General features: G+C 40.4%; 1 protein-coding gene across 2 annotated transcripts; it reads left to right on the top strand.

The window, feature by feature from the left end:
• Positions 1–3,166: 3,166 nt before the first annotated feature.
• Positions 3,167–26,277, top strand: SQLE (squalene epoxidase). 2 transcript variants are annotated; one of them, XM_069599884.1, is made up of 11 exons: positions 3,167–4,834; positions 8,360–8,612; positions 14,509–14,689; positions 16,366–16,462; positions 17,362–17,475; positions 17,561–17,732; positions 19,594–19,689; positions 22,348–22,490; positions 22,846–22,942; positions 24,652–24,739; positions 25,748–26,277. In XM_069599884.1, the coding sequence occupies exons 1-11, from the start codon at positions 4,550–4,552 to the stop codon at positions 25,938–25,940; spliced, it is 1,719 nt and encodes a 572-aa protein (XP_069455985.1). In that variant the 5' UTR covers positions 3,167–4,549; the 3' UTR covers positions 25,941–26,277. The 2 variants fall into 2 exon arrangements, with proteins under 2 accessions (XP_069455985.1, XP_069455986.1); XM_069599885.1 differs by having other exon boundaries at positions 3,627–4,638.

The following is a 26,277-nucleotide window of genomic DNA, read 5'->3' as shown; positions in this document are numbered from 1 at the left end:
GCATGCACACACGCCTGACATCTTTTATTACGTTTGCTGCTGTCATCACCATTAAATCCTATGCTGTGCTCACCACTTTACTCACACCAAGCATAGTGCCTGACACAAGTTAGCTACTTGATACATATTTACTACATTGAATTGGCTTGACCTGTACTCTAATTATGGCTGTATGAGCTGTATTCAAGGAGAGAAAGAAGATGAAGACAAAATTCCAAGTTAATATAATTGGCTCCATCATTTGCAACTAGAATTTGCAAAAGATTACCTAAGTGCTGAGGGAATGTAGAACAGTTAAGTGAGTGGCTGAAGTCTTTTTGGACAAGATGCATGGTGAGCAAGAAAGTTTTGATCTTACGTGTTACAAACCCAAACATTAGTGAAAAGGGATTTGTTCAGTTTGGTACAAAAAAAAAAAAAGATGAAGTAAGGAAAGGAAAGGTTGTATTCAATACATTGAAAAATGTGTATTATATACCATGTGCAGAGAATACAACTGTGAATAAGACATGGTCCTTTCCTTAAGAGCTAAATCTCTTGAAAAGGTGTAAATCAATAATTGCAATACAAATTAGTGACTGTTGTGACAAAGAGGTAATTATGAAAACCTGATGAGAAAGAGATATTAATTAATTTGGGTATTAAACAATGGATAATTGAAGAGAGGAGGAAAAGGCTTTTTCCTGCAATAAGAATAGCATTTGAAAAGGCAAAAGTGTAATAAGCCTGTCAGGCCAGATGGTGCAAACGGAGATTCCAGAGGTGATTAAGCAAAGAAATGAAAAGGCCAAGTGTGCTTTTTTGTTTGTTTTAAAGGTTAACTAGATCTTTACCTTAAGATAAAGGAGAAAAAAATGCATTCTGGCCAAACATCCCTAGGTTCTTGAGCCAGACTTCCTGGACTTGGTTTCAGGCTCTGCTTCCTATTAGCTGTGTGACACTTCTTTGTACCTCAGTTTGCTTGTTTGTAAAATAAGATTAAAAATAGCACCTGCCTGATAGTGTGGTTGTGAGGACAAAATTAGGTACTATATGAAAAAAATTGTAGAATGCTGCCCAGACTAAAAGTGTCTCTTGTTGTGATTACAGAAGTAGTATTACTTTCTGCCAGTCAGGGGGTGATTTTGTCATATTTCATTGCCTTCGCCTCACGCTTGAGTGACAAATTTTTGTTTCTGAATAAGTGCAGCCAGGCCAAGGACTTCCCTGGCAGCTTAGAACCTGTGGGTGAATGTAGGAGATGTGGCTTTGATCCCTGGGTCAAAGGAGAAGAGAAGGAAAAGAGAAGGAAATGGCAACCCACTCCAGTATCTTGCCTGGGAAATCCCAAGGACAGAAGAGCCTGGTGGGCTGCAGTGCATGGGGTTGCAAAAGAGTTGGACACGACTTGGCGACTAAACAAGCAGCAGCAGTCAGGCCAAGATTCAAACATACCTAAGTGATGGTTATGTAACATTTAAGTTTGGAAAGCACGGGTATTCAGAATGTACTTTATGCGAGGATCACAAATGCTCTTTTAGCCTTCAGGTTGGAAGTGGATTTTGGACTGTACACACGGATAAGGTGACTTTCAAAAGATTCATAAAAAATTACCTACTTAAAAAAATTTTACCTACTTAATAAGGAAAAAAATCCTCATGATAATTTCCTATCATTCTGATAACTATTTGCTTCTACAAGAGTCAGCTGACCAAGCCTTCTGTCATTTTAGCAATATAGGAACTCATAGTTACCAATAAGCAGTTAAGTGAAGAATTATCTTCAGGAAAGCAATTTCCCACATATTAAACTGATTTTCTTGAGTTCTTTCTAATTCGATGTGTCTTTCAAACAGCTGAATTTGTTGATAGCAGGGAGGAATGTCAAGGAAAGTCTTGGTTTTATAGTGGAAGAAAGGTAAAGTATATTTACCTTATATATTTACTCTGATCATTCAGAGTATTGGGGAAACAAGATTTGGAGACCGGGAGTTTAGCTTTTCCTTTCATCACTTATGTACTGTGATTTGGCCAAGCCACTTAACCTCTTTAAGTTTCATATTGTTATTTTTATAATCCAGGTACTTTTGAGTGTCAAATGATGCCTGTGAAAGTGTTTTGACACATAATTATTTCATTAACAGATTAAAACATATTTGGGTTGAAAAATGGTGACAAATACTGTACTTGTATAAACTCAGCAAACTGCCAGGAACTTTACATTTCATGAAGACATTGCCCTATCCCTTCAGAGATTTGACTGACTTTTGACTTGTTCAGGGTCCCAAGCCTGGTTAGTGGCAGCCAGAGTCTGGGTCTTGTAATCACCTAGTCTTTCCTACTACACCACTGTCATTCATCATTCATTCAATACAGCTTTATGGACGATAAATGGATTTGTACATTTCTTAGGGTTCCCTGGTGGCTCAGATGGTAAAGTGTCTGCTTGCAATATGGGAGACCCAGGTTCGATCCCTGGGTTGGGAAGATCTCCTGGAGAATGAAATGGCAACCCACTCCAGTATTCCTGTCTGGAGAATCCCAGGGACGGAGGAGCCTGGTAGGCTACAGTCCATGGGGTCGCAGAGAGTCGGACACGACTGAGCGACTTCACTTCACTTCACTTAGTTTAAAATAGGCAGTACAGGGTTACAGTAAGGTGAACAAAGGCACTGGTCTTAGCTCTCAATAAATTCTAGGAAGTTTCAGGGCTTTTTTTTTTTTTTTCCGTAACAAGGTCCATCTCTCACCTATGAATCTTGCCGACTTCTACTGTTCCCTCTAGAATGCCTGTTCTGGACAAAATTCATGTAACTCGCCGGAAGGCCTTGATTCACTCCAGGCTGTGAAGGACTGCCTCCCGTTTCCATGGTCCCCCTCCCCACCCCGCCCACCCACTTTTTCAGGGCACTTATGACACATCTCTGTTTATTTTGCTTTGCCACGCACCCTTCACCGTTTCTGATTTTGAGAAGAAAAAAAAAAGGGGCAGCGCGCATACATGTATCTTCAGCCTGGGTACAGTGACAAAGTGCACAGTTGCCTGACAATTTGGGGTAAACGAAGGGAACATCGGGCATATCCCCTCCTTTCTTCCTCTGCCAGACGCCTACCCACACCTTCTTGCAGATTCAGCCGCGAACGTCACGTTCTCCACGCACCTGTAGCTTTTTTTTTTACCGCCGCCTACCACACGGTAGGCACAGGCCAGAAAGGCTGTGTCTGATTCCTCTCTCTGACACCTGGGCCCGGCACGTAGCGACCCGTCCAGAGCGGCCAGATGAATGGAGACCTGCCGAGGCGGCGAAAGCACCGCGGGGTTTCCTCGGAACCAGCTCCACCTCTTTCTGGGTAGGATCCCAGCGGCTGGGCCCGTGACACTCAGGGCATGACACCCACCAGCTCGACTCCTTCCAGAGCCAGCCAGTGCCTTCCCATCCGCCCATCCGGCAGCCGGCCCCCATCCCCACGCCCCCACCCGACACCACGCAACCTCGTCCTAGCGCCTCTCGGGGCGTCACCGCGCGAGCCGCGCCGCCTGCGATTGGCCAAACACGGCATAGCGCCATCTCGGCCTACAGCGCGGCGCTCGCTCTCATTGGCTGGCGGCGTCAGGGGGCGGTGACGGTGGGCGGAGCCCCGCCCTCTGGTCCCTCGCAGGGGTCGAGCCCAAACGCCGGCGAGGCTCACGCGGCCGGGCGACTAACAGGGCGCCAGGCGGTTACTCTGGTTACTGCGGAAGCGCTGCGCTGGGAGGGCTGCCGCCGCCCGCGAGGGATGCTGATGATGAGTCGGTCGGGAGCCGCCGCCGCAGCTTCTCTCTGAGAGGGGAGCGCCCTGGAAAGTGCCGTTCAGCTGGGTGAAGGTTCGGGGACCGGTGCCTCGGGAGCCGCGGGGAGGAGGAAGTCTGGAGGTAGGGGCTACGCTTCCCAGTTCTGGAGCCGCAGTCTCGAGTCCGAGGCCATCTTTGGTGGGAGAAGGCTGCCCCGTCCGACGTTTCCCTTTGAGCGTGGAGGTCCCGGGCAAGAGAAGAAGCTCTCTCCGCGCTGTCTCAGCCCTCGAGCGTTCCGACCCGGTGAAGCCGCAGTTCCCCAGCGCAAGATATTTCTTTGATGTTTGTCTCCCTCTTGCTCTCCCAAAAGGACACCTGCTGCTAGTGAGAGCGAAGAGCAATTTCACTGCACGACAAACCAACAACAAAATTTAATACATTATCCGGAATTAATCCCCCAGGACCCCCAGCTCTCCCAGCACCTCCCACCCCCCATAGATGGATTGCTTGAAAGGGGAGAGTCTGATCGGGAGCTGTTGGAGATTTTTAAATACTCTTCTTTAAATCCTGGAGAACGTTCCCGTCGTCACGTACTTTTATACCAACTTTATACGATTTTGTAGATTCCTCTGATTTGAATTGTAATCCTGTGACGGTGTTTCCTGGACTTTAGCCGGTCCCGCACGCTCCTTTTTGGCAACACATTTTGGGGAGAGCTCTAAACACCAAAACCCTACCGGGGGGGAAAAAAAAGGATCTCCTGACGTTGATCCGGAGTCACCGAAGAAGCCTTTAAACCATGTGGACTTTTCTCGGCATCGCCACTTTCACCTATTTTTATAAGAAATGCGGAGACTTCGTCTCTCTGGCCAACAAGGAGCTGTTGCTGTGCGTGCTGGTGTTCCTATCGCTGGGGCTTGTGCTGTCTTATCGCTACCGGAGCGGGGCCCTCCTTGGGCGCCGTCAGAGCGGCTCCCAGTTGGCGGGCTTCTCCTATATTCTGTCAGCCTTGCCTTTCATTGGCTTCTTCTGGGCCAAATCCCCCGCTGGATCAGAAAATAAAGAGCAGCTGGGGTCTAGGAGGGTAGGTTGAATTCGAAGTGGGCACATGTATGAGTGTCTTGTATTAAAATTAGGACTGGGATCACCGAGATGTAAATACGGTAATTTAAAGAGTGAAAGGCTGCAAGTTAGATATTCTGGTACGAATTCTGACATAGATGGTTTTGGTGTTTTTGTTTTGTTTAAGCTCTTGACTGTTCTTGACTACATCCTTGGCTCTCTTAGAAATGATGGAAAACCTTTGTTTCATTTAGTGTTGGTGGTGCGGAGCTAAACAAACTGGGTTTGATTAAGGAAAGGTGAAATGTTCAAGTCAGTAGGACTGAATCACTGTCTGTGATGGAAAAATAGTTTTATTTAAATCGTTTGGTAAGGATTGTGTTTGAACCTGGGAAGGAAGAAGAAAGCTGCTGCAGGTAAGCCTGTTGCTAAGAAGGGACAGCTGCCTGGGGAAAGTCACAGAACAGCTGGCAGAGTAAAAATGCTCAGTGTTTTAAAGTCTTAGGCAAAACACCGTCTTCTCCCCTTACCAGTGGAGCCTTGAGCAAATCAGTGTCCTAGGTTAGGTGAATAATTAATGTTTGGTCCCTGCAGAGACAGTAGAGGAGGACAATGGTGAGAGATATGAGAGGGGGAAAAGATGGTTGAGGCCAGAATATTTAGGGCCTGTTGGCCTTGGGTGTTTATACTTTTCCCCAAGAGCACTGGAGGATTAAAGTATGTGAGTAATGATACTTGATTTTTACTTTTTATTTATTATTTGTTTAAGTCTTTATTGAATTTGTTACAATATTTCTTCCATATTTTGTTCTGGTTTTGGCCACGAGGCATGTGGAATTTAGCTCCCCGACCAGGGATCAAACCCACATCCCCTGCATCGGAAGGTGAAGTCTTAACCGCTGGACTGCCAGGAAAGTCCCTGACTTTCACTTTTTAAAAAGAACATTCTAGTTTCTGTGTGGAGAATGGATTGTAGGAGGCCAAGAATGGAAGCAGGGATGTGTGCTGAGACACTCTTGCATTAGGCCAAGTAAGGGATGACGGCGACTTGGTGTAAGTGAGTGTGGCCTACACAGCCATTCGCTCCTTCAGGGTTCCGGAGCCATATAGATCAACACAGTTTAAGAAGAGAGGGGGTTTGGTTTAGAAGTTTTGCTCCCCCACTGCTGACTGTGAGACTTTGGGCAAGTTACTTGCTTTCTGGAAGAGTCAGTTACCTTTTCTGTTAGGTGGAAACGGCACTAACCTTGCCAATAGTTAGCGAATTGATTGATTTAATGTTTGCAAAATGCCTGGTACATAACTGTCTGGTAAATAGTAGTTATTCGTATTAGTCTCCATCTGTTAGGAACCTTTGGAATGGTGCTGAATTCAGTGATGGGGTGGGTGTGGGTTGGAGGAATGGGAATCTTTAATCTTCAACTTGAAGTCTTTGCTACTGTTACCTGAAATGATGTCCCTTAGGGCCACTGAGCGTTAGTCCAGGAGGCTGGAATACCATCATACTGAAGAGAAATTTGGTGGTTGGAAGTTGAATTACAGCAGTCAGTATTGGTTCCATTTTGCAAATACCCCAGGCTCTCTGCTTATTTCCTTAATATCTGGGAGATTTCCTTAATATCTGGGAGTCCGTAGACTATATTAAGTTCCCATTAGTGCTTCATCTACTGACCAGGCTCTGAAAGGCAACTTTCTCCAGAGTTCTCCTTCCAGGATTGTGTATGTGTGTTTGGAAGGGCTAATAAACAATGGCTAAAATGACAAGTGAAAGTGGCTCAGGTGTTTCTGACTCTTTGTAACTCCATGGACTGTAGCCCTCCAGGCTCTTCTGTCCAGGGAATTCCTGTCCAGTATTCCAGGTAAGAATACTGGAGTGAGTTGACATTTCCTTCTCCAGGGGGTCTTCCTGACCCAGGGATCAAACCTGGGTCTTCTGCATTGCAAGTAGATTCTTTACCATCTGAGCCACCAAAATGACAGAAGGGGTTTTAAATACAGTCAGTTGTTCTGGCTATTAATACTGAGAGAAACAGTAGGTTCTGTTGTGAAAATGTAATTTTTCTAAGAGAAATGATTAAAAAAAAATAGTGGATAGGGCCCAGGTCATTATAGAGACCAGATGAATATTAGATCATAGAGATTTAAAATTCTAAAGGATTTTAGGTTTTCTCTCCTTCCTTTTTGCCTGACAAAAATGTTTGTTCTTATTCCTAAACTGGAGGGCCACTTGTTTGACCAAGTTCCCTTAACAGTATCAGAATGGGGGAAAAGGAAGGTAAATGTGTTCTTCCTTTTGGACGACAGAGGATGAGATAGTTAGATGACATCACCGACTCTATGGACATGAGTTTGAGTAAGCTCGGAGAGTTGGTAATGGACAGGGAAGCCTGGTGTGCTACAGTCCATGGCGTCACAAAGAGTTGGACATGACTGAGCAACTGAACAGAACAGAACTTTTTGCTTGAGGGCTTCCCTGATAGCTCAGTTGGACATGACTGAGTAACTTTCCCTTTTTTGCTTGAGGTCTTTTATTAAAACCCTTTCAAAATGACATTTAACCTTATCTTAATTGTTAAGGTCAGAGAACCCCAGGAAGATGGTTCCTTGCAACTCTGTGTCTGAATGTATTCATATTTGTGACTCCACATACCAACAAAAAATGCTTACTATAATACTGAATTATTCATTAAAAAAACCAACTGTAATAGGTACTGTTATGCTCAATGGGCATAAATCTCTCAAAACAGCCCTTTTTCATCTTATAATCAAAGGTATGGTTTTTACTGTCAGCCCAACAGGTGATAGTTTTAATGCTTGTTCTTATTCTTAAACTGGAGGGTCACTTGTTTGACCAAGTTCCCTTAAGAGTATCAGGAGGGGGAGAAGGAAGGTAAATATGTTCTTATATGTCAAGGACTAAAACTGCAAACAGGTTGAATTCCAAGGGACAGAATGAGTTATTCTCTTGGAATTGTAAGGTATGTATTCTCAATTAATAGATCCCTGGCCAGAATTTGACAGTCTTTTTGTTGTATAAAAAGTGATTTTAGATTAAGATAGATTTTTCAGATGAAAATCGAGAGGGAGAAAATGAAGACAAATAGTGGAAATACCTAAAGGGTGCATGAAATCATATCAGAAGCTGTACATGATTTGTATCTGGTGGATGCTCAGTATGTATATGAAGAATTGAGTAAATAGGATAGAATTTTCCCTGTGAGACTTAGAAGTCCCTTGTAAACATGTGTTATAATTGGCCTATTGTGTATTTCTGAATATGTGACAGCATTTTCTAAATATATTTGGAAGATGGAACATAAGTTTAATTTTACTGGAGTATTGTTATCCATTTTTGTTTAACCAGTATTTAGATATTATTGTTTTTTATATATGATCTGGATTTAAAAACATAACTGTTCATTTGGTTTGATAATATTTAGGGTATAGTTTTTACCTAAGCTGCAAGCGTTCACTGTGCCTGTATAGTAGTAATATGATTTAAAGACAACAAATGTGGCTACATAATTCTTTTTTTTTTTTTTAACAGTGCAAAAAAGGGACCAGTATTTCAGAAACAACCTTAATAGGAACAGCTGCCTCTACACTGACCTCTTCTCAAAATGATCCAGAAGTTATCATCGTGGGATCTGGTGTCCTTGGCTCTGCTTTGGCCGCAGTGCTTTCCAGAGATGGAAGAAAGGTGACGGTAATTGAGAGAGATTTAAAAGAGCCTGACCGGATCCTTGGAGAATTTCTGCAGCCAGGTGGTTATTATGTCCTGAAAGACCTTGGTCTTGAAGGTAGGTTCATAGTGATTTTTAGGAGTTATTGTGACATAAGCAAGCACTCTGCTGTGACTGGGAAAAGGGTATTCCATTTTATCTTCATGTATAAAGGTTATACATTTATCAACAAATTTGCATGAAAATGAAAGCAAAGGAGAAGATAAGCATGAGGAAACATGAAGTAGCCTTTGTGAGATAAAAGTGGCTAAAAAATTGTAGTGGTCAAAGTTGAAGACTGGAAAACTTCAACTTGGAATGAGGAATGAAATTTAGTGAAAGATGAAGTGAACTATCATTTGTAGAGTACATGTGATGTGTCTGTTTTAGAACCTTTTATTTAAGGATCATTCATCCATTAATCCAGTGCTTTTTAAATACTCCTCATTTAGGAAATATTTTTGCTGTTTGCTTTGTATGAGGTGCTATACTGGGTGCCAAGGATAAACTGGCGAATAAGACCAGTGATCCTGTCTTGGGGTTCAGAGAGCAAAATAGGTCTGGGAATTGAGAGAGAGCTTGCTTGGCATTTAGGGTGGGCATCATGTTGTAGTAATTACCAGCATTGATTCTGGCACTAGATTGCCTGGGTTTGACTACAGCTTAGGCACTTAAAAAGCTGTGTGATCTTGGAAAAGTTACTTAACCACTTGTGTGTTAAGTTTGTCGCTGTTGTTTAGTCTTTAAATCTGACTGTTCGTGCATGGACTGTAGCCCACCAGGCTCCTCTGTCCATGGGATTTCCCAGGCGAGAGTACTAGAGTGAGATGCCATTTCCTCCTCTAGGGGATCTTCCTGACCCAGGACTGAACGTGAGTCTCCTTCTTTGGCAGGCAGATTCTTTACCTCTGAGCCACCAGGGAAATCTCTCTCTAGTTTACTCATCTGTAAAAGAGGCACATTTAGAGTCCTTGACTCATAGGTTATTAAGAGGATTAATTGAATTCAAGCATAAAGATAAAGCAGTCAGAACAATTCCTGGTCTGTAGTAAGCGCTATGTAAGTGTTTGCTGTTTTATTCAGTGTACTGAAGAGGCAACCAGTGTAGTCAGAAAGTATTGGGTAATGGGGAAAGGAGTGGGACTTGGGATTGAGATTGGAGAGTTAGGCAGCTGCTAGTCCTGCAGGACTTTGAAGGCAGTGGAACAGGAGTATGACAGGATCCTGTTTATGCCTCTAAAGGCTTCAGAACTTGAGAGCTCTTCACAATGACGAACACTTCTTATATCCTGACTCAGTACCTACGTGTGTGCATGCTCAGACATGTTCAACTCTTTGCGACACTGTGGACTGTAGCCCGCCAGGCTCCTCTGTCTATGGGATTCTCCAGGCAAGAATACTAGAGAGGGTTGCCATTTCCTGTTCCAAGGGATCTTCCTGACCCAGGGATTGAACCCATGTCTCCTGCATTGCAGGAGGATTCTTTACCCACTGAGCCACCCGAGAAGCCGCTCAGGACCTACATATATTCCTAAATCTGAGAGTTATTTTACTTTTTAAATACTTGCATGATTTTACCCAAGTCTACAATTCACAGCTTGAAATTTCATTTCACAGTTTACCATTGAATCACATCCTGCACTTTAGTTCAGTCGTTCAGTCATGTCTGACTCTTTACGACCCCATGAACTGCAGTACACCAGGCCTCCCTGTCCATCACCAACTCCCGGAGTCCACTCAAACCCATGTCCATTGAGTCGGTGATGCCATCCAGCCATCTCATCCTCTGTCATCCCCTTCTCCTCCTGCCCTCCTTCCCAGCATCAGGGTCTTTTCAAATGAGTCAGCTCTCCGCATCACGTGGCCAAAGTATTGGAGTTTCAGCTTCAACATCAGTCCCTCCAATGAACACCCAGGACTGATCTCCTTTAGGATGGACTGGTTGGATCTCCTTGCTGTCCAACAGACTCTCAAGAGTCTTCTCCAACACCACAGTTCAAAAGCGTCAGTTCTTCGGCGCTCAGCTTTCTTTACAGTCCAACTCTCACATCCATACATGACTACTGGAAAAACCGTAGCCTTGACAAGATGGACCTTTGTTCGGAAAGTAATGTCTCTGCTTTTTAATATGCTGTCTAGGTTGGTCATAACTTTCCAAGGAGCAAGCGTCTTTTAATTTCCTGGCTGCAATCACCATCCTGCACTTAAAAGTACTTAAAAGCCTCAGCAGTGATGGAGACCAGCTAAGGAGTGTGTGCACGTTTCTAGGATTCTATTTTGAGAGAATATGTGGATATTGTTTGGTGAATGGAACTACAAGACTGTGGTGGTGGGATAGCAAGAGTCAGTGTAAGGAGTCTAGTGGGAGCTTATTGCCAAGTCCAAATGGCATATGATGGTGGTTTGGACTAACACGTTAGCAGAGCACGTAAAGAGAAGTGGACAGGTTTGTGACCAAATTAAGAGACAGGAATGGCTTGACTTAGCAAAGGATTGGTGTGAGGTATGAGAAGACAGGGTATTAAAAAATGATTCTTAACGTTTTGATTTGAACAGCTGGTGGATGCAATGCCATTTGCTGATAAGAGCACCTAGAGAGGACCAGCTCTGAGAGGAAGTCGGGGGACCCATGGAGATAGAGAAGTGGACTGTTTAGTTGAGAATATGAATCTCAAGTGTAGAGGAATGAGTGCTTTGAGCTGGCTGGGGTAGGTAGTTCAGAGATGTCAGCATGTTTGTAGTACTTAAAAGCCACAGCAGTGATGGAGACCAGCTAAGAGTGTGCGGAGAAAAAAGAGAAGACAGAATAAACCAAGTCCTGGGAAACTGACATTTAGAATTTGGGTGGAAGAAGAGAAGCTTGCTGGAGGACTGAGAAGGAGCCTGTAGAAGGACAGGAAAGAGCCAGGAGCGTTTGGTGTCCTTAATCCAACAGAGGAAAGTGTTTCTCGCAGGAGGGGATGGGTACATATCAAGAAAGGAAAGCAGCCATATCATGGTTTGCTAATGAAGGGTCAGGTCGGAACATTGCATAGGAAGTGCCATGGGATTCGGCCATTTGGAAGTTGCCGTGAGACTGACAAGGTGTTTCGGTGGAGCTGCGTAGACGAAACCTGGACTGAAGTGAAAGGGAGGTGAAAAAATTTGAGGCTAGCAAACTACTCTCGAGTTTTTCTCTAACAGAAAACAGAAGCAGGGCAGAGGTGGCGTGTAGATGTGAGGATACAGGAGGGGTGTTGCGACACCAGATGGAGCGTTGTCTGTGGGGTAATGGAGAAGATGAGGCTGGCGGGGAGGTGACTAAGGGGCGACATTCACCCTTTCATTTAACATATTTATTAAGCATTGGCTATATTGTAAGTACTGTTCTAGGTGCTGAGGCTACAGTAGCGAACAAAACAGGTTCCAGCCCTCACGGAGCATACATTCTAGGTGTTCATGTAGAAGATGGTGATAAAAGATGAATCAATAAAATTTAGAGGATATATCATGGTTATAAGCGCCTCGGAGAAGACTCAGAAAAGAGAGACAGGGAGTGCACTTCTAAATGATGGAGCGGGCGGGGGAAGGGAAAGCCTTCCTGAGAAGGTGATGTTTGAGGGAAGGACTGAAGGGAAGGGGAAGGAGAGCCCCAGGGCTGTCTGGAGGAAGAGAAGCTCTCTCCAGGCAGAGAGAGCATCATGGGGTAAAGCCTGATGGGGAGGAGTGAGCCTGTGGCCTCTTTGAAGAGCAGGAAAGTAGAATTGTATTGAATTGAATGGTTTAAATTAGAGGAAAGGTCAGATGGAGAATGGAGATGGATTCCCTGGTGGCCCACTATATGGATTAGATTTTTATTCCAAAGGGAAGCCATTGGAGAATTTCAAAAAGAGGAAGTTCCTAGATTTCACCTCTTAGAAGTATGATTTGAAGTATCAATTTAAAGTATTCTTATTAATGTGTAGAAGAAGAAGACTAGATCATGAAGTGGCAAGTCAGAAGCAGGGAGACCTGTTAGGAAGTTATTGTGGAAACTGTAAGTTGATGGCTTGGATCAGGGGCATGGCCATAGTGGTGGGGGACTTGGTCACATTCTGGGAATATATTTGGAAGAAAGAGTCAGTAGGACCTGTTGCTGATGGATGAGATGGTGAGGGGTATGAGAAAGAGGAGTCGTGGTATTTAAAGAAGGCTGCATGGCGTTGCCAAGAAAAGGCCTAGGACGACTCCTGGGGTACTCTAAGGTAGAGAGCAGGTCAGTGAGAGCAGGTGCTGAGTAAGAGGGCTGAGACTGGGAAGGAGCAAACAGAGAGGAGAAGCAAGAGGCAGCAGGGCCCCGGCCCCAGCGGAGAGGGCGGACTGCGGAGAAGGCAGGCCCCCGGCCTCTGCCCCTTCCCTGACCACCACCCTCTATGTGAGGGTCACCAGAGACAGGTGAGACAGTACCCTGAGGCAGGATTGTGTCACCTTTATCATTGAACATCAGGCGTGAATTTGATTGAGGTTTAGGATGCCATCCTCCTGACTGCCTGGTTAAGGAAGGGAAAGTGCCAAAGTCTATCATATTTGATTTCACCAATCAAATTGTGAGAGGCAGATGTTTCAAATCTTAAAGTAGACCTTATTTGTATACTTTGTCTTAAGATAGCTTACCCAAGGAAAAATTTTACTGTGCCGCTACTGTATACTTTTTACATGTTCTGATTTTAGCACTTAGAAGTTCTTGCATAATATGAGTTAAGAAAAACAAGTTTATTTCAGTAGCTGGACAAAACAAAAGTGGAAATACTAGATGGGTTTCAAACATGGAAGCTGGTAAAGATTGGCAGTTTGCCGAGATCCAGATTGAATACACTGCTAATTGGCAGCTTCTATGATACCTGTGTACTTTTCTCTGACTGAATTTTAGCTGGAATAATTGAGAAAGCCAAACCAAAAAAACTAACTAACTTGGCTCCTAGGTGGGATGTTTGACAAGTATTCATCCAGCTTGTCCCTGACTGGACTTTAAGTGTAACTAAAAAGCGTATCAGAAAAAAGCTGATTTATTTTGATCTTGGCATAGATATGTGGTAAAATTGTTTATTATAAAGTTTTCCTTTCATCAGAAATGAAATTATTTTAATAGACTTAATCCTCAATATTGTATTTTAATGTATTTAAATATATTTGTAGTATGTGACTTTTAAAATACATGCTAAATACATGCTCACAAACATTTTTTATCATAATTTTAAGCCTGTTCATAGTATTTTCTCAGTTAATACTTTATAATGTACTTTACCTAATTTATATTCATATTTAGGTTATTTACAGTTATTCTTTTTTTACATTTATTCTTTATTAGAGGTAACATGAATCTGTTTTTATATATAGTTTCAATAATTACTAAAAATATGAATTGTATCTTTAGGATGAGTATCTTAGATGGATTACAAGACTAATATTATTACATTAAAGGGTGCTAACTTCTTCTTGGTTCTTGATAGTTATTGCTGTACTTATTTTCTAAAATGTTACTAGTTTATGATATGACCAGTAATATATACAGTTTATCCATTTTATCATTATTTCACCAGCAACTTTGATAGATTTGGTGTCTTCTTGTTTCAGTTTTATTTCATTGATTTTTTTTTTTAAAATCAAGTTTTGAACATTGTTTTCCTGACATGTTCAATGTTTCTTTGTAGTATGAATCATCTGTACATTTTCCCTGTTATTATTAGGGTCTGAATATTTTTCCTATGAATTTTAATGAATAAATTTTATATGTATATATTTACCTTTTATGATATTACAAATTTGCTAAGACTGTTGTCTTCCGGAAGCATTAAGGTTCTGAAATAGTTCTGTTACCGTCCAGTCTTCCAAATGGCGTCATAGCTTTATGAACACAGAAACTCATTTTCCATGTCTGTGTCCTCTTGGTGGTTATTGTAACTCTGGGCATATTACAAAAAACTGACTTTTTTAAAAAAACTGTATTGTTTTGCAGATACAGTGGAAGGTATTGATGCCCAGGTTGTAAATGGCTACATAATTCATGATCAGGAAAGCAAAACAGAGGTTCAGATTCCTTTCCCTCTGTCAGAGAACAATCATGTGCAGAGTGGAAGAGCTTTCCATCATGGAAGATTCATCATGCGTCTCCGGAAAGCAGCCATGGCAGAGCCCAAGTAAGGCTCAGCTTCCGATTTTGCTGTTAAACATGTTTAACTTGGCCTTTGTACAAATACTGTTTTATACATTTTCATAAGTGTTTGGGTATAGGTTAGAGCATAGCTGTTGTACTAGAATAAACCATAAGTTAGAAGAATGTTAATTCTTCAGCCTTTGTTAAGAATATCATATAGATTGTTTGAATGATTAGAACTGTTGAGAATTTTCCTATGATTCAATGTGTGATTTTTATGTGGTTCTCTGTGATGTAGACATTGTAATTAAGTTCATATGTGCTCACTTGGGAGTTGGAATTTGTGGTTATGGTGCTTTTTATTAAAAGTCAGGTCAGAGGAGTTTAAAGAGAAAATCCCTGTTGCATTCATACTTAGGACCTGGACTGACAGGACGGGCTAGGTGTCCCTCTCCCTCTCTCTCTGAATTATAATTGATGTACTCCAGTGCTCTTGCCTGGAAAATCCCATGGGTGGAGGAGCCTAGTAGGCTGTAGTCCATGGGGTCGCTAAGAGTCGAACACGACTGAGCAGCTTCCCTTCACTTTTCACTTTCATGATTGGAAAAGGAAATGGCAACCCACTCCAGTGTTCTTGCCTGGAGAATCTCAGGGACGGGGGAGCCTGGTGGGCTGCAGTCTATGGGGTCGCACAGAGTAGGACATGACTGACATGACTTAGCACCAGCAGTAGGTAAATTACAGATGTACAGTATAGTGATTGACAGTTTTAAAGGGCTTCTTCTTTTAATTATTAGCTTATATTTACTTCTAGCCCTGTACACTATAATTGCGGTTTAAGTTTTAAACATGAGAATCCTCATGTCATCAACAAAGGCTTGAAAGTGAAAGTGCAAGTCCCTCAATTGTGTCCAACGTTTTGCGACCCCATGGACTGTACAGTCCATGGAATTCTCCAGGCCAGAATACTAGAGTGGGTAGCCTTTCCCTTCTCCAGGGGATCTTCCCAACCCAGGGATCGAACCCAGGTCTCCTGTATTGCAGGTGGATTCTTTACCAGCTGAGCCACAAGGAAACCCAAGAATACTGGAGTGGGTAGCCTATCCCTTCTCCAGCGGATCTTCCTGACGCAGGAATTGAACTGGGGTCTCCTGCATTGTAGGCAGATTCTTTACCAATTGAGCTATAGGGGAAGCCCTGATAAAGGCTTAATGTTGGCTTAAATGTTGACGAAGCAAAAGGAGAAATGAATTGATTATTCTTAGAACTTGAAGAATTTGATATCTATGAAAGTAGAATATATTCATTTTAGAAAAATAGAAAAATACTTAAAAATATAGAGGAGATTATAAAAGTTATCCATGATATATTTGTTGTGTATATTCATCAACACAACAAAACTCTAGTGGGTATGTAAAATTTTTCTCCATGTATTTTATTTTTTAATGAATTGAGATAAAACCTCATGTTACTTTTTAAAATGCTTTTCTGAAAAGTCATTATATTAGTTACATATATTCCGTCTTAAAAAATTAGAAAATTATAACCCCAGCTAATTTTAAAACCCATTGATGTTTTTGCTTTTTGTCATTCCATCCCTTTTTCCATGGACATGTGTGTCCAGTTTAGGGTAAACTGGAGATAGGAAAAAGGAATTTTTCATTCCTTATTTAAATTTTTCAGTTGTACTACCAGAGAATTTGTTTATTTATCTTTTAGTGCAAAGTTTATTGAGGGCACTGTGCTGCAGTTACTAGAAGAAGATGATGCTGTGATGGGAGTTCAGTACAAGGATAAAGAGACTGGAGACATCAAGGTGAGATGTAGCAGATATTAGCTTTTCCTGAGAGATTTTTATTTTCTTTTTCTCCTACTCCTTTAAGAAAAGTAGGCCCACAAATTTATTATTCATCAAATGGACTGAGATGTCTCCAAACTCTCTGCGCTAGATTGCAACACATTGTTCTTTAGAGCACTGCAGAATGCTGTTCAAATCACTTTGGAAACAAACTCCATGATGTTAACTGTATTAAAAACGGAAATGAGAAATGTACCCTAGCGGAGAGGTAGAGGGGAACTGGAAGATGCGAAAAGGAAGGATTCAAGCATGAAAGAAATAATTATAATATAAACTATTGTTGAAATAAGAAAGGTAAAAACTAAGAGACTCTCTGGGGAAATAGCTGAATAAAATAGTTTCTAGTATTTGTTCATGTTGGTTTAGAACAGAGGAGAAAGTCCAAAGTCTATCTGTTGATTCTTACATAGGGTAGCTACCTCCTAGGAATTACTCTAATGGGGGCGATTGCAAGGTAACATAAGTGTACAAAAATTCTTCTGAGCCATAGCCATTGATTGAAAGCACTATGTGGGGTTAAAAAATTCTAGAATGTGACTAGTCCTTGGAATTTGTAGTGTGATTCAGTTTTCTTTGGGCTGTGCTTGCTTGTCGCAGTTTCCCCCAGTGTCCATTGAAGTGACTTAATCCCAGGTGGTTTGGAATGGTAGGACTTTGGTGGAAGGTGAAAGTATCTCTAAAGATGGGTCATTCATTAACCTCAGCCCACTTGAGAGCTCCTTCATGAGAGCATTGTCTCCAGGTACTCTATAATGTCCCATAATGTGTTTAAATTTGTTTATGTACACTTTAAAAGAACAGTCTTTCCACTGTGTATCTCTCACCATTTAGCTGAGTGTTCTTTGTTTCTGTTGTAGGAACTCCATGCTCCATTGACTGTTGTTGCAGATGGACTTTTCTCCAAGTTCAGGAAAAACCTGATCTCCAATAAAGTTTCCATTTCTTCACATTTTGTTGGCTTCCTTATGGAGGTATTGTAGAAATGCAATTGTAGAAGATAAAAGCAACTTGAAATTTGCAAGTTATTAAAAATATTTTATTTATTTATTTTCCTAGAATGCACCGCAGTTTAAAGCAAATCATGCCGAACTTATTTTAGCTAACCCAAGTCCAGTTCTCATCTACCAAATTTCACCTAACGAAACTCGAGTACTTGTGGACGTCCGAGGAGACATGCCAAGGAATTTGAGAGAATACATGACTGAAAATATCTACCCACAGTTACCTGGTAAGAATAGCCTTTCACTGCATTGTAATCTAGTCTGTAAGTCAGTCTCACCAAAGACTCTCCATCTCTAGTTCTCACTAAAGCTTTGTCTAAACTAGGCTGAAAGATGAGAATGGCAGCTGAAAAATTTCATCTAATCAGTCAGGTACAGTGGAGCTGAATAAACTGTTTAAACTAGCACATAAAAAAATCTGCACAGAAAATAAAATAGTTTCAGTATATTTTCTCACAGTAATAATAAAAGTGTAGTTTTGTGAGTAATCATTAATAGTGGCATATATGGTATTTTTAAGGTAGTCTGGATAGCAGTCTAGATATCTGAATTCTTGAAATATCTCTTATACGTAATTACTTTTTGTGCTTGGTCTTTGTAGAAATGATAGCTGCCACTATTGATTGTCTACTATGTAAGAGGTGTTTTACAAACATAATTTAATCTACACAGCCACCCGAAGTAGGCATTATCATGATCTCCATTTAGCAGATGAGGAGACTAAGATTCAGAGAAGTTAATTAGCTTCTCCAAACATAAACCTTTAGTAAGGGGCAGAGCCAAGGTTGAGAGCAGGTCTGTGTGCTCATATGTCCCTGCCCTGGGAACACAAGAGCTATAAGGGGTTTTAAAGATCTCTTAGTCTTGAGTTGAGTACAGAAAGGCTTCATGAGATTTAATGTCTTTGTTAAACCCTCACTAAAATTATTTTTTGAGAATGGGAAGGTGTAAGAAAGACATGTAACAAACATTATTAAGAATATTGATAAAATTGAAAGGAAAACTCTGCTCGCAAATTATGATTATAGTAATAGCAGATTATCCTGGATGTAAATACATTTGTTTAAATATTCTGGGTTTTCAAGTTAGTTTTTAAACTAAGGAACATTATTTTTTAAACTAAGCAAAAGCACTGTTTACTAACAGAATATCAGTAGAAATTAAGGTACACATGGACCAATTTAGATTTTTAATAATGACATTTTCAGTACTTCAATACATTTTCATTCAGTTAAGCCATTTTGAAGCTTTCAGATGGAAAGAATGAGTTATGTGTATTTAGGAAGAGGATAATTAATAATGTGGTATATTTAGCATTTTTTTTCTTTTACTGTAGATTGTTTTTTTCCCCCCAGTCCAAAGCATAGCTGGAGAAGACTGCCCTTGTGATCAGGGAGAGAAACATTTGTAGGTTTATGTTCATATTAGTTAGGTTATGGAAATTCTGTTCATTGGAGGAAGGGAATAGTTTCAAAACAGTCATTCTGCTCTTGTTTTCCCGGATTACAATGGGAATTGTATGAAAAGCAAATTCATTTTCTATAAAGTGGAAGCATGAAGCTTTGAAACTGGGAAGTATCACAGAGATGAATTAATCTGTTTCATTCTAGATGAAGAAACTAGAGCTCCTCAAGAGATAGTACTATCTACATCTAACCCTTTTTTTTTTTTTTTTACTGTACACATACCCTCCTGTTTGTGAATTGGTGGTATATTTCATCTGTTCTTATAGAATATGGTGGTGACAATAAAATAGATGTTAAATATATACCTGTTGGTAATCATTTGGAAGAGAGGTGGGTGGTTTTCCTCCTTGTCTTATCATCTCATCTGGATTTCTTCCTCTAGGTTTTTGTTCATACAGCTCTGTATCTATTTACATTAATTAATTAGCCATCCCTTAGCAGGAACAACTATCTGCTTAATGAAGAGTTCGTTAATAATTAGTTCTCGATTTTTCACAAGGGATATTTGTAACAACAATCACAGATATGTAGTATGTGTTTGTATATACTTGATGAGAAAATGTGATAATTTGAAATTGGAATGTTATACACCATTTATTTGGTGGGGCGGGCTTTATTGCAGATCACCTGAAAGGACCATTCCTAGAAGCCTCTCAGAATTCACGTTTGAGATCGATGCCAGCAAGCTTCCTCCCTTCTTCACCAGTAAACAAACGAGGTATTATCTTATTGGACCAATTTTATAAAAGATATTCCAAATATTCTAATTCCGTATTCCAAATGACATGTATGTGGTACAGTTTATAATGTGGTACAGAAAATAGATTATTGTAATTGGTGCATACCAAAATTAGTTTTATGATATTTATTATTTAGTATTGAGTATACATAGGTCACTGTTCGAGTACTGAAAATAAAACTTAATTAAGTACAGTCCTTAATCTAGAGAAGGCAGTTTTCCAGGGAGAGATGTAAATAATTTCAGAACACTGCTGATAAATGCTGTAATGAAAGCCCACTCTTGGTACCCCAGATTCACTGTGAAGGAGTGGGGTGTATAAGGCAGGGAGCAAGCCTGTGAAGCAGGAAGGGTAATTAGGGAAGACGTTGCTCTGGAGACAAAGCTGGACAGTGAGATGAGGGACTTCTGAGTAGGCAGAACAATATCTGCAAAAGCCAGCATGGCTGAGAAAAGCACTTAAGTAGCTTCCTAGACCCCTGGAGCATAGGAGAGGTGGCAGAGTGGTAGAGAGGCAAGATATTTAGCTTTAATCCTATAGACAGTGCAAGGTCATTGAAAAGTGCTTTTTTGTTTATAATATCTTTATCGAGGGATAATTCACAGATCACATAGTTCATCCATTTAAAGTGTACAGTTCATTGGTTTTTAGTATATTCATAGGTCGGTGGAACCATCACCACAGTCAATTTCAGAACGTTTTTATCATGCTGGAATGAAAGCATGTAACCATTAGTAGTCACTGCTCATTTCCTCCCAGACCACCATAACTTACTTTCTGTCTCTCTAGATGTGCCTGTTCTGGACATTTCCTATAAATGTCATCATACAATGTGATCCTTGGTACCTGGCTTCTTTGAGCTTCATCCATGTTGTAACATGTATCAGTCTTTCATTTAGTTTTACAGCCAACTACTACCCCATGCGTGGATATATTACATCTTGACTGTTCATCAAGTGATAGACATTTGGATTATTTCCACTTTTAGTTCATGCCTGTATATGAGTTATTGTGTGGACATTTATTTTCATTTTTCTTGGTTATATTCCTAGGAATAGAATTGCTAGGTCCTAACTCTAATGCTTTGAGCAACTGCCAAACTGTTTTCCAAAGTGGCTGATCCATCTTCCATTTCCATTAACAGTATATGAGGGTTCCAATTTCTCCACATCCTCGACAACAGTTATTAGTATCTGTCCTTTTGCCGTAGCCATCCTAGAAGGTGTAAAGTAACAATAAAAGCAGAAGGTAGAGTAAGGATTTGGTAACATCTAGGGTTTGGAATACATGAAACTCAGTGATTAATGGTAATAAGAGAGCGCGAGGTCTCTTGATGGATTCCAGGTTTCAGGCTTAGGTATTTTGCCATGTATTTGCTGACATTGGACTTAGGGAAGTGTGGGGACATAATGAGTTCATTTCTGGACACAGCGATGTGACGGCTGGGAGGTCGTTGGAGTGGCCGAGTGGAGGCCCATTGGAAGCAGGAGTGTGGCGCCTGGAGGAGAGGTGTGAACGAGAGCTATTGATATGCTGTGGTTCCCGAACATAAACAGCTGTTGTTTGCTGTGGAGAGGCATGCGTCATAATGTGCCAGTCATAGAAATAAACTATAATACCAAGCAGAATGAAAGCCCGTGCCGAACTGCTGCAAAGAGCACGCTTTGGGGACGTATCCCAGTTGGGGAGGAGGAGGAATAAAAGCTGGGTATGGCTAGTGGTTCTAGTGAAGGTATTACACTAATCCACAAAAAAACCTGGATTCAAATTTACAAGCTACTTTTTCATAAATTAATATATGTGTATTCTATAATTATATAGTATATTGTGACATTACAGAAAATAATCCATAATTCTGCCACCATACCACTTTTATTATGATTGTTTTATTTCCCTAAGACAGAAAATTAAATACGTGCTTTGTTTAACTGTCCCTCTAAGTCATGGGTCATGAGCCAGGCTGACAAAGGGCAGGAATCTTAGAGACAGGACCGCAGTCAAGAGGTGCTGTACCTTGAGTCAGATTGCAGAGCTTTCTGCGTCTGTGGTTTTGATGCAAGGGGCTGGTTCAATCAAGGTTTATTCTTCTAAATTACCTTCTGATGTGTTTGGAAAATCTGCATATTCCCTTAGAACCATATAGATCTCTATAATATGCAGGCAGCAAGTATTACTGTGAAATGCCAACGAATTCTTGATTTTTTCCCTTGTAAAAGACTTGCTTTTTATGCATGGATGCCTGTATGTTGGTTTTTTTTTTCATGAAAGAGGCCTTACACATATTTTGACATTGTCTTACTGAACCTTAGATTCACATGTGAGTTTTTTGAGGGCAGGGATCACGTTCCTGTCCTCACTGTATCCCTAGCATCTGGCACATATTAGTTACCTAATAAATAGTAATTGAATCAACTCTTGAATTTTTTTGCCTGGGTAAATTTTAGTCATGGTTTAGTATTAGTATTTTAATAGGTTTAGTATTTAGTATTTTAGTATTCTATTTTACTAGCTGATATTCATAATGTTTATAAATTATTAATAGAGTAGGTTTTTTTGGGGGGGGGTTGTTTTTTGTTTTCTTTGGATCTTAAAGGATGCTCCAGGATGACGTCATGATCTAAGTTCTCTTTTTACAGGTGTTCTTCTTTTGGGAGATGCATATAATATGAGGCATCCTCTTACTGGTGGAGGAATGACTGTTGTTTTTAATGATATAAAACTGTGGAGAAAATTGCTGAAGGGTATCCCTGACCTTTATGATGATGCAGCTGTTTTCCAGGTGAGATATTCTTTGACAAAAATATGAATGGGGCTTTGCAGAGGAGATCTGTACTTGGGAGTATGGTCCTTAGTAGTGATTCTTAAACAGTCTTGTTCAGGACGAAGAATGTGACTTGCAACCTCTGAATCTTCTAGAATTTCTGGTTTGGAGATTACATGGGCCACTTAGCCTCAGAGATGTAACTTGTTCCTCTGGAGATTTTTATTTTTTTGATGGGAGTGTAAATGTTGAACAAGACATAATTTCTAGTAGATGGTCCTCAGGGTATCAGTTTAGGGGATTATAAACGTTAGTTTGTGCTTCTTTTTTTTAAAACCTTTATCATATAGTAGGTGATCTTTCTCTTTTTTAGGCCAAAAAATCATTTTATTGGACAAGAAAAAAGTCTCATTCCTTTGTTGTGAATGTCCTTGCTCAGGCTCTTTATGAGTTGTTTTCTGCCACAGATGGTAAGTGCAGCTATTTTGAATGACTGTTACTAAATTATAGATTTTTAGCACAGGAAGGGAACTGAATTACAAAAAGTTAGTAATTAGGCCAGAAATAGAAATGTTTCCTGAGTTTGCTAGCTTCCAAGTCGATAAGTCCTTTTTGACCCCATCCTTGAGCACAATTTTGGCTAATCATCATGTCTCCAACACTGTGTGTGGGAAACCGTTCCCTCTTTAGACAACCTTAGTAACAGTGCCTCAGTCATGTGGCATTATTCATTCCTCCGGTCCACGTCACATCACGCGTTCCCCAAATGCAGAAGATTGTGATGGAAGATCTTTCTGACCATGAATTAAAGGGCAAGGTAGTGTTAATCCTTTTTGTTCCCAGACAGTAGTTTCAATTTCTTTTCGAAACAGTATTTTGTAAAATTAAAATGAGCTTCGTGTCAAACCTAGATTTTTGTCTCCTATTAAAATGCACAAGCAGAAGGTATCCACCTTTTACTCATGTGAGATATTCCCACTTTACTACTAAAAGGCTTTTGTTTCTGTTTCCGTATGGTAGAGGGTGATGGTCAGTCTAACATGAAGGAAAACATGACTTAGAAACAGGGCTAGAGATGGAGGAAAAGTCACCCGTGCCACTTCCCAGCCGCGGCCATGTACACGTTAGTGAGTGGTGCTAGTGAAACGAGACCTTTAGGTTTTCAAGAATAAATGTAAGTCCCAATACAAAATAGAAAGTTTTTTTTTTTTAAAGAACATAACTCTAATCCCATTACCTCGGGTATTTGTAATACAAGAAAGCTATTTCTGTGACCTGGCTGGGGTGCTAGTGCTCCTTGCTTTGGTGATCTGATTACCAAGGATGACACAGTACAAATACTTCGTGCAGCCCTGCTAACCATCATTCTTGCTAAAACAAAAGACAACGTGTTGTGATTTGCCAAGCAAATCTCTCTTGCTAGTTGAGCATGAAAGTTACAGTGGCTGATTGGGCAAGAAGAGAACTAAATTTGGAGTTTTTCTAAGCTCTTCTTTCTAAGCTTTTCTCAGCTCTGTTTCTTAAGAGTTTGAATCTACCCACAAAACAACAGAGCTGTGAGATACTGAAGGAGGAATGGGCTTTATTGGAGTAAAAGTTTACCTGTTGTAATCTTTTTTATCTATTGTAAAGAATAATCGAGGTATACTTGAAGAACATTCATTCTATACTATTAAAAAAAGGTTATTGACTATACTATGTTGTGAGGGTTTAATGAATTATTTTGAAAAGTGTAATAAAATTTTAGATATAAGGCATTATTATTCACTTGATAATTTACTGCTCAGAGATATGCCCTGGGCATCTTAGAGACCTTTATTCTGGTTTCTAGAATTGTGTTTTTGTAAGAAAAGAATGTACAAAATATTTGGCATCACTTAAATGAATTTACAACACAATCAAGGAGATAGCTTTTTAAATAACTCGTAACTTCCAGTGCCTACATGTTTAGTAATTATTTACTAGCAGAAAAAAGTTTATTCATTTGTGAATTACTATGTAGTCTTCATTATGAAATTTAAAAGAAATCTTGGGTGGCTAAAATGCTAACACTAGATTTTTAAGAAATGTATAAGATGTAATAAATGTTACATATTCATTTTTTTTCTGACATATCATTAGTACCCCATGTAAATGTATGAGTATTTTGATTGAGAGTAATTTTAAACTTTTATTTTAGATTCCCTACATCAACTGAGAAAAGCCTGTTTTTTTTATTTCAAACTTGGTGGAAAATGTGTTGCAGGTCCGGTTGGGCTGCTTTCCGTGTAAGTTGCTCTGATGACACAGGAAACAGATACTCCAGATTTTCTTAGGACTGTTTGGTTTATGCTGTGCTGCTCAGTCGCTCAGTCGTGTCCGACTCTTTGCAACCCCGTGGACTGTAGCCCACCAGGCTCCTCTGTCCATGGGGATTCTCCAGGCAAGCATACTGGAGTGGGTTGCCATTTCCTTCTCCAGGGGATCTTCCCGACCCAGGGATTGAACCTGTATATCTTATGCCTCCTGCATTGGCAGGCAGGTTCTTTACCACTAGTGCCACCTGGGAAGTTTGATTTATGAATCACTGCTAATTGCTCTACCTGCTGCATGTCATCATTTTATTATTGATTAGTATCCCAATCAGAATGTTCCCAGGGAAATGAAAAAGGCAGTATTCAATCCTGCGTTTTAGTTCTGGGCAACAGTGTTGATCCTGAGTTGGTGAGTAGATGAGGCTAAAACCCTTGATTAAATGAGCAGCTTGCTTTTTTGCCTGTGGGTTTGTGGCCCTGACCTGATACATGGGAACCATGAATAATAGAGGTTTATATTTAACATTGAATTCTATTGACGTATGGAACTCAGTTCTGATGGTGCAGACATATGTAGAATTATTCTTAGAAAGTCTGCAAAGTGAAATTCCTTAAGGCTTTTCTCCTTTGTCCACGTTCTGAGTGTCAACACTGTTACCTTTTGAAAGATCTAGACTCCATAGGCCAGGCTATTTCAGGCCGAGATCTCAAGATTAATGAAAGAAAGCAGCTCAGGACATACAATTCATATAAACTAAGATAAGTGACCGGCTTCTCTGACAGGAGGGAGTCAAGTCAAAGTAGTTTCTTGTAAGAAAAAGTTTTTAATTTGTCCCTTGACCAGCAGATACAAGCTTGTAAAAAGTCCCCTAAAATGTTGAGTGTTTATTTACCTTTATAGATGATACACAGTTGGAATCTATGAGTCAGTTTTAATTTTGGGGTCTTAATTATATGTATATGTGTTTTTTCCCATTACAGATTATCTCCCAATCCTCTGGTTTTAATTGGACACTTCTTTGGCGTCGCAGTCTATGCTACCTATTTTTGCTTTAAATCGGAACCTTGGATTACAAAACCCCGAGCCATTTTCAGTAGCGGTGCTGTATTGTACAGAGCGTGTTCTGTAATATTTCCTCTGATTTACTCAGAAATGAAGTACTTGGTTCATTAAGCTTAAAGGGGAACCATCTGTGAATGAATACTGGGAACTCGCCAAGTCTGCAGTGACTTGGAAGAGAGTGTATATAGCACAGTACTCCTCCCGCTTCTAAAGTGGGAATTCTTGGACCAAGACTGGGATTAATTTGTTTTCGAAGTTATTTTGTATATAAACATACATGTAAATATATACTTTAGTTTGCAATTTCAAATGAAGGGTAAAATAAGATATTTAAAAGAAATGATTGTTACCATAAATTAGTGCTAACATTGAGGAGCTGCGGTTTGTCTTTTGAATTCAGTATTTGGGATGAGTCACTGTGGGACATGCAAATAAAATGAAGAATGAA

Source organism: Ovis canadensis, chromosome 9 (genome assembly GCF_042477335.2).
Source record: "Ovis canadensis isolate MfBH-ARS-UI-01 breed Bighorn chromosome 9, ARS-UI_OviCan_v2, whole genome shotgun sequence".
NCBI lineage: Eukaryota > Metazoa > Chordata > Mammalia > Artiodactyla > Bovidae > Ovis > Ovis canadensis.
Note: the sequence above shows the minus strand (reverse complement) of the source record. Positions and strands in the feature narration are given on the sequence as shown.

Excerpts from the sequence above, each read along its gene's own strand:
- SQLE (XM_069599884.1), top strand. The coding sequence starts at position 4,550 with ATGTGGACTTTTCTCGGCATCGCCACTTTCACCTATTTTTATAAGAAA. Across the intron at positions 4,835-8,359 it reads AGCAGCTGGGGTCTAGGAGG|TGCAAAAAAGGGACCAGTAT; the intron begins GTAGGTTGAATT and ends TTTTTTTAACAG. Across the intron at positions 14,690-16,365 it reads GCAGCCATGGCAGAGCCCAA|TGCAAAGTTTATTGAGGGCA; the intron begins GTAAGGCTCAGC and ends TTTATCTTTTAG.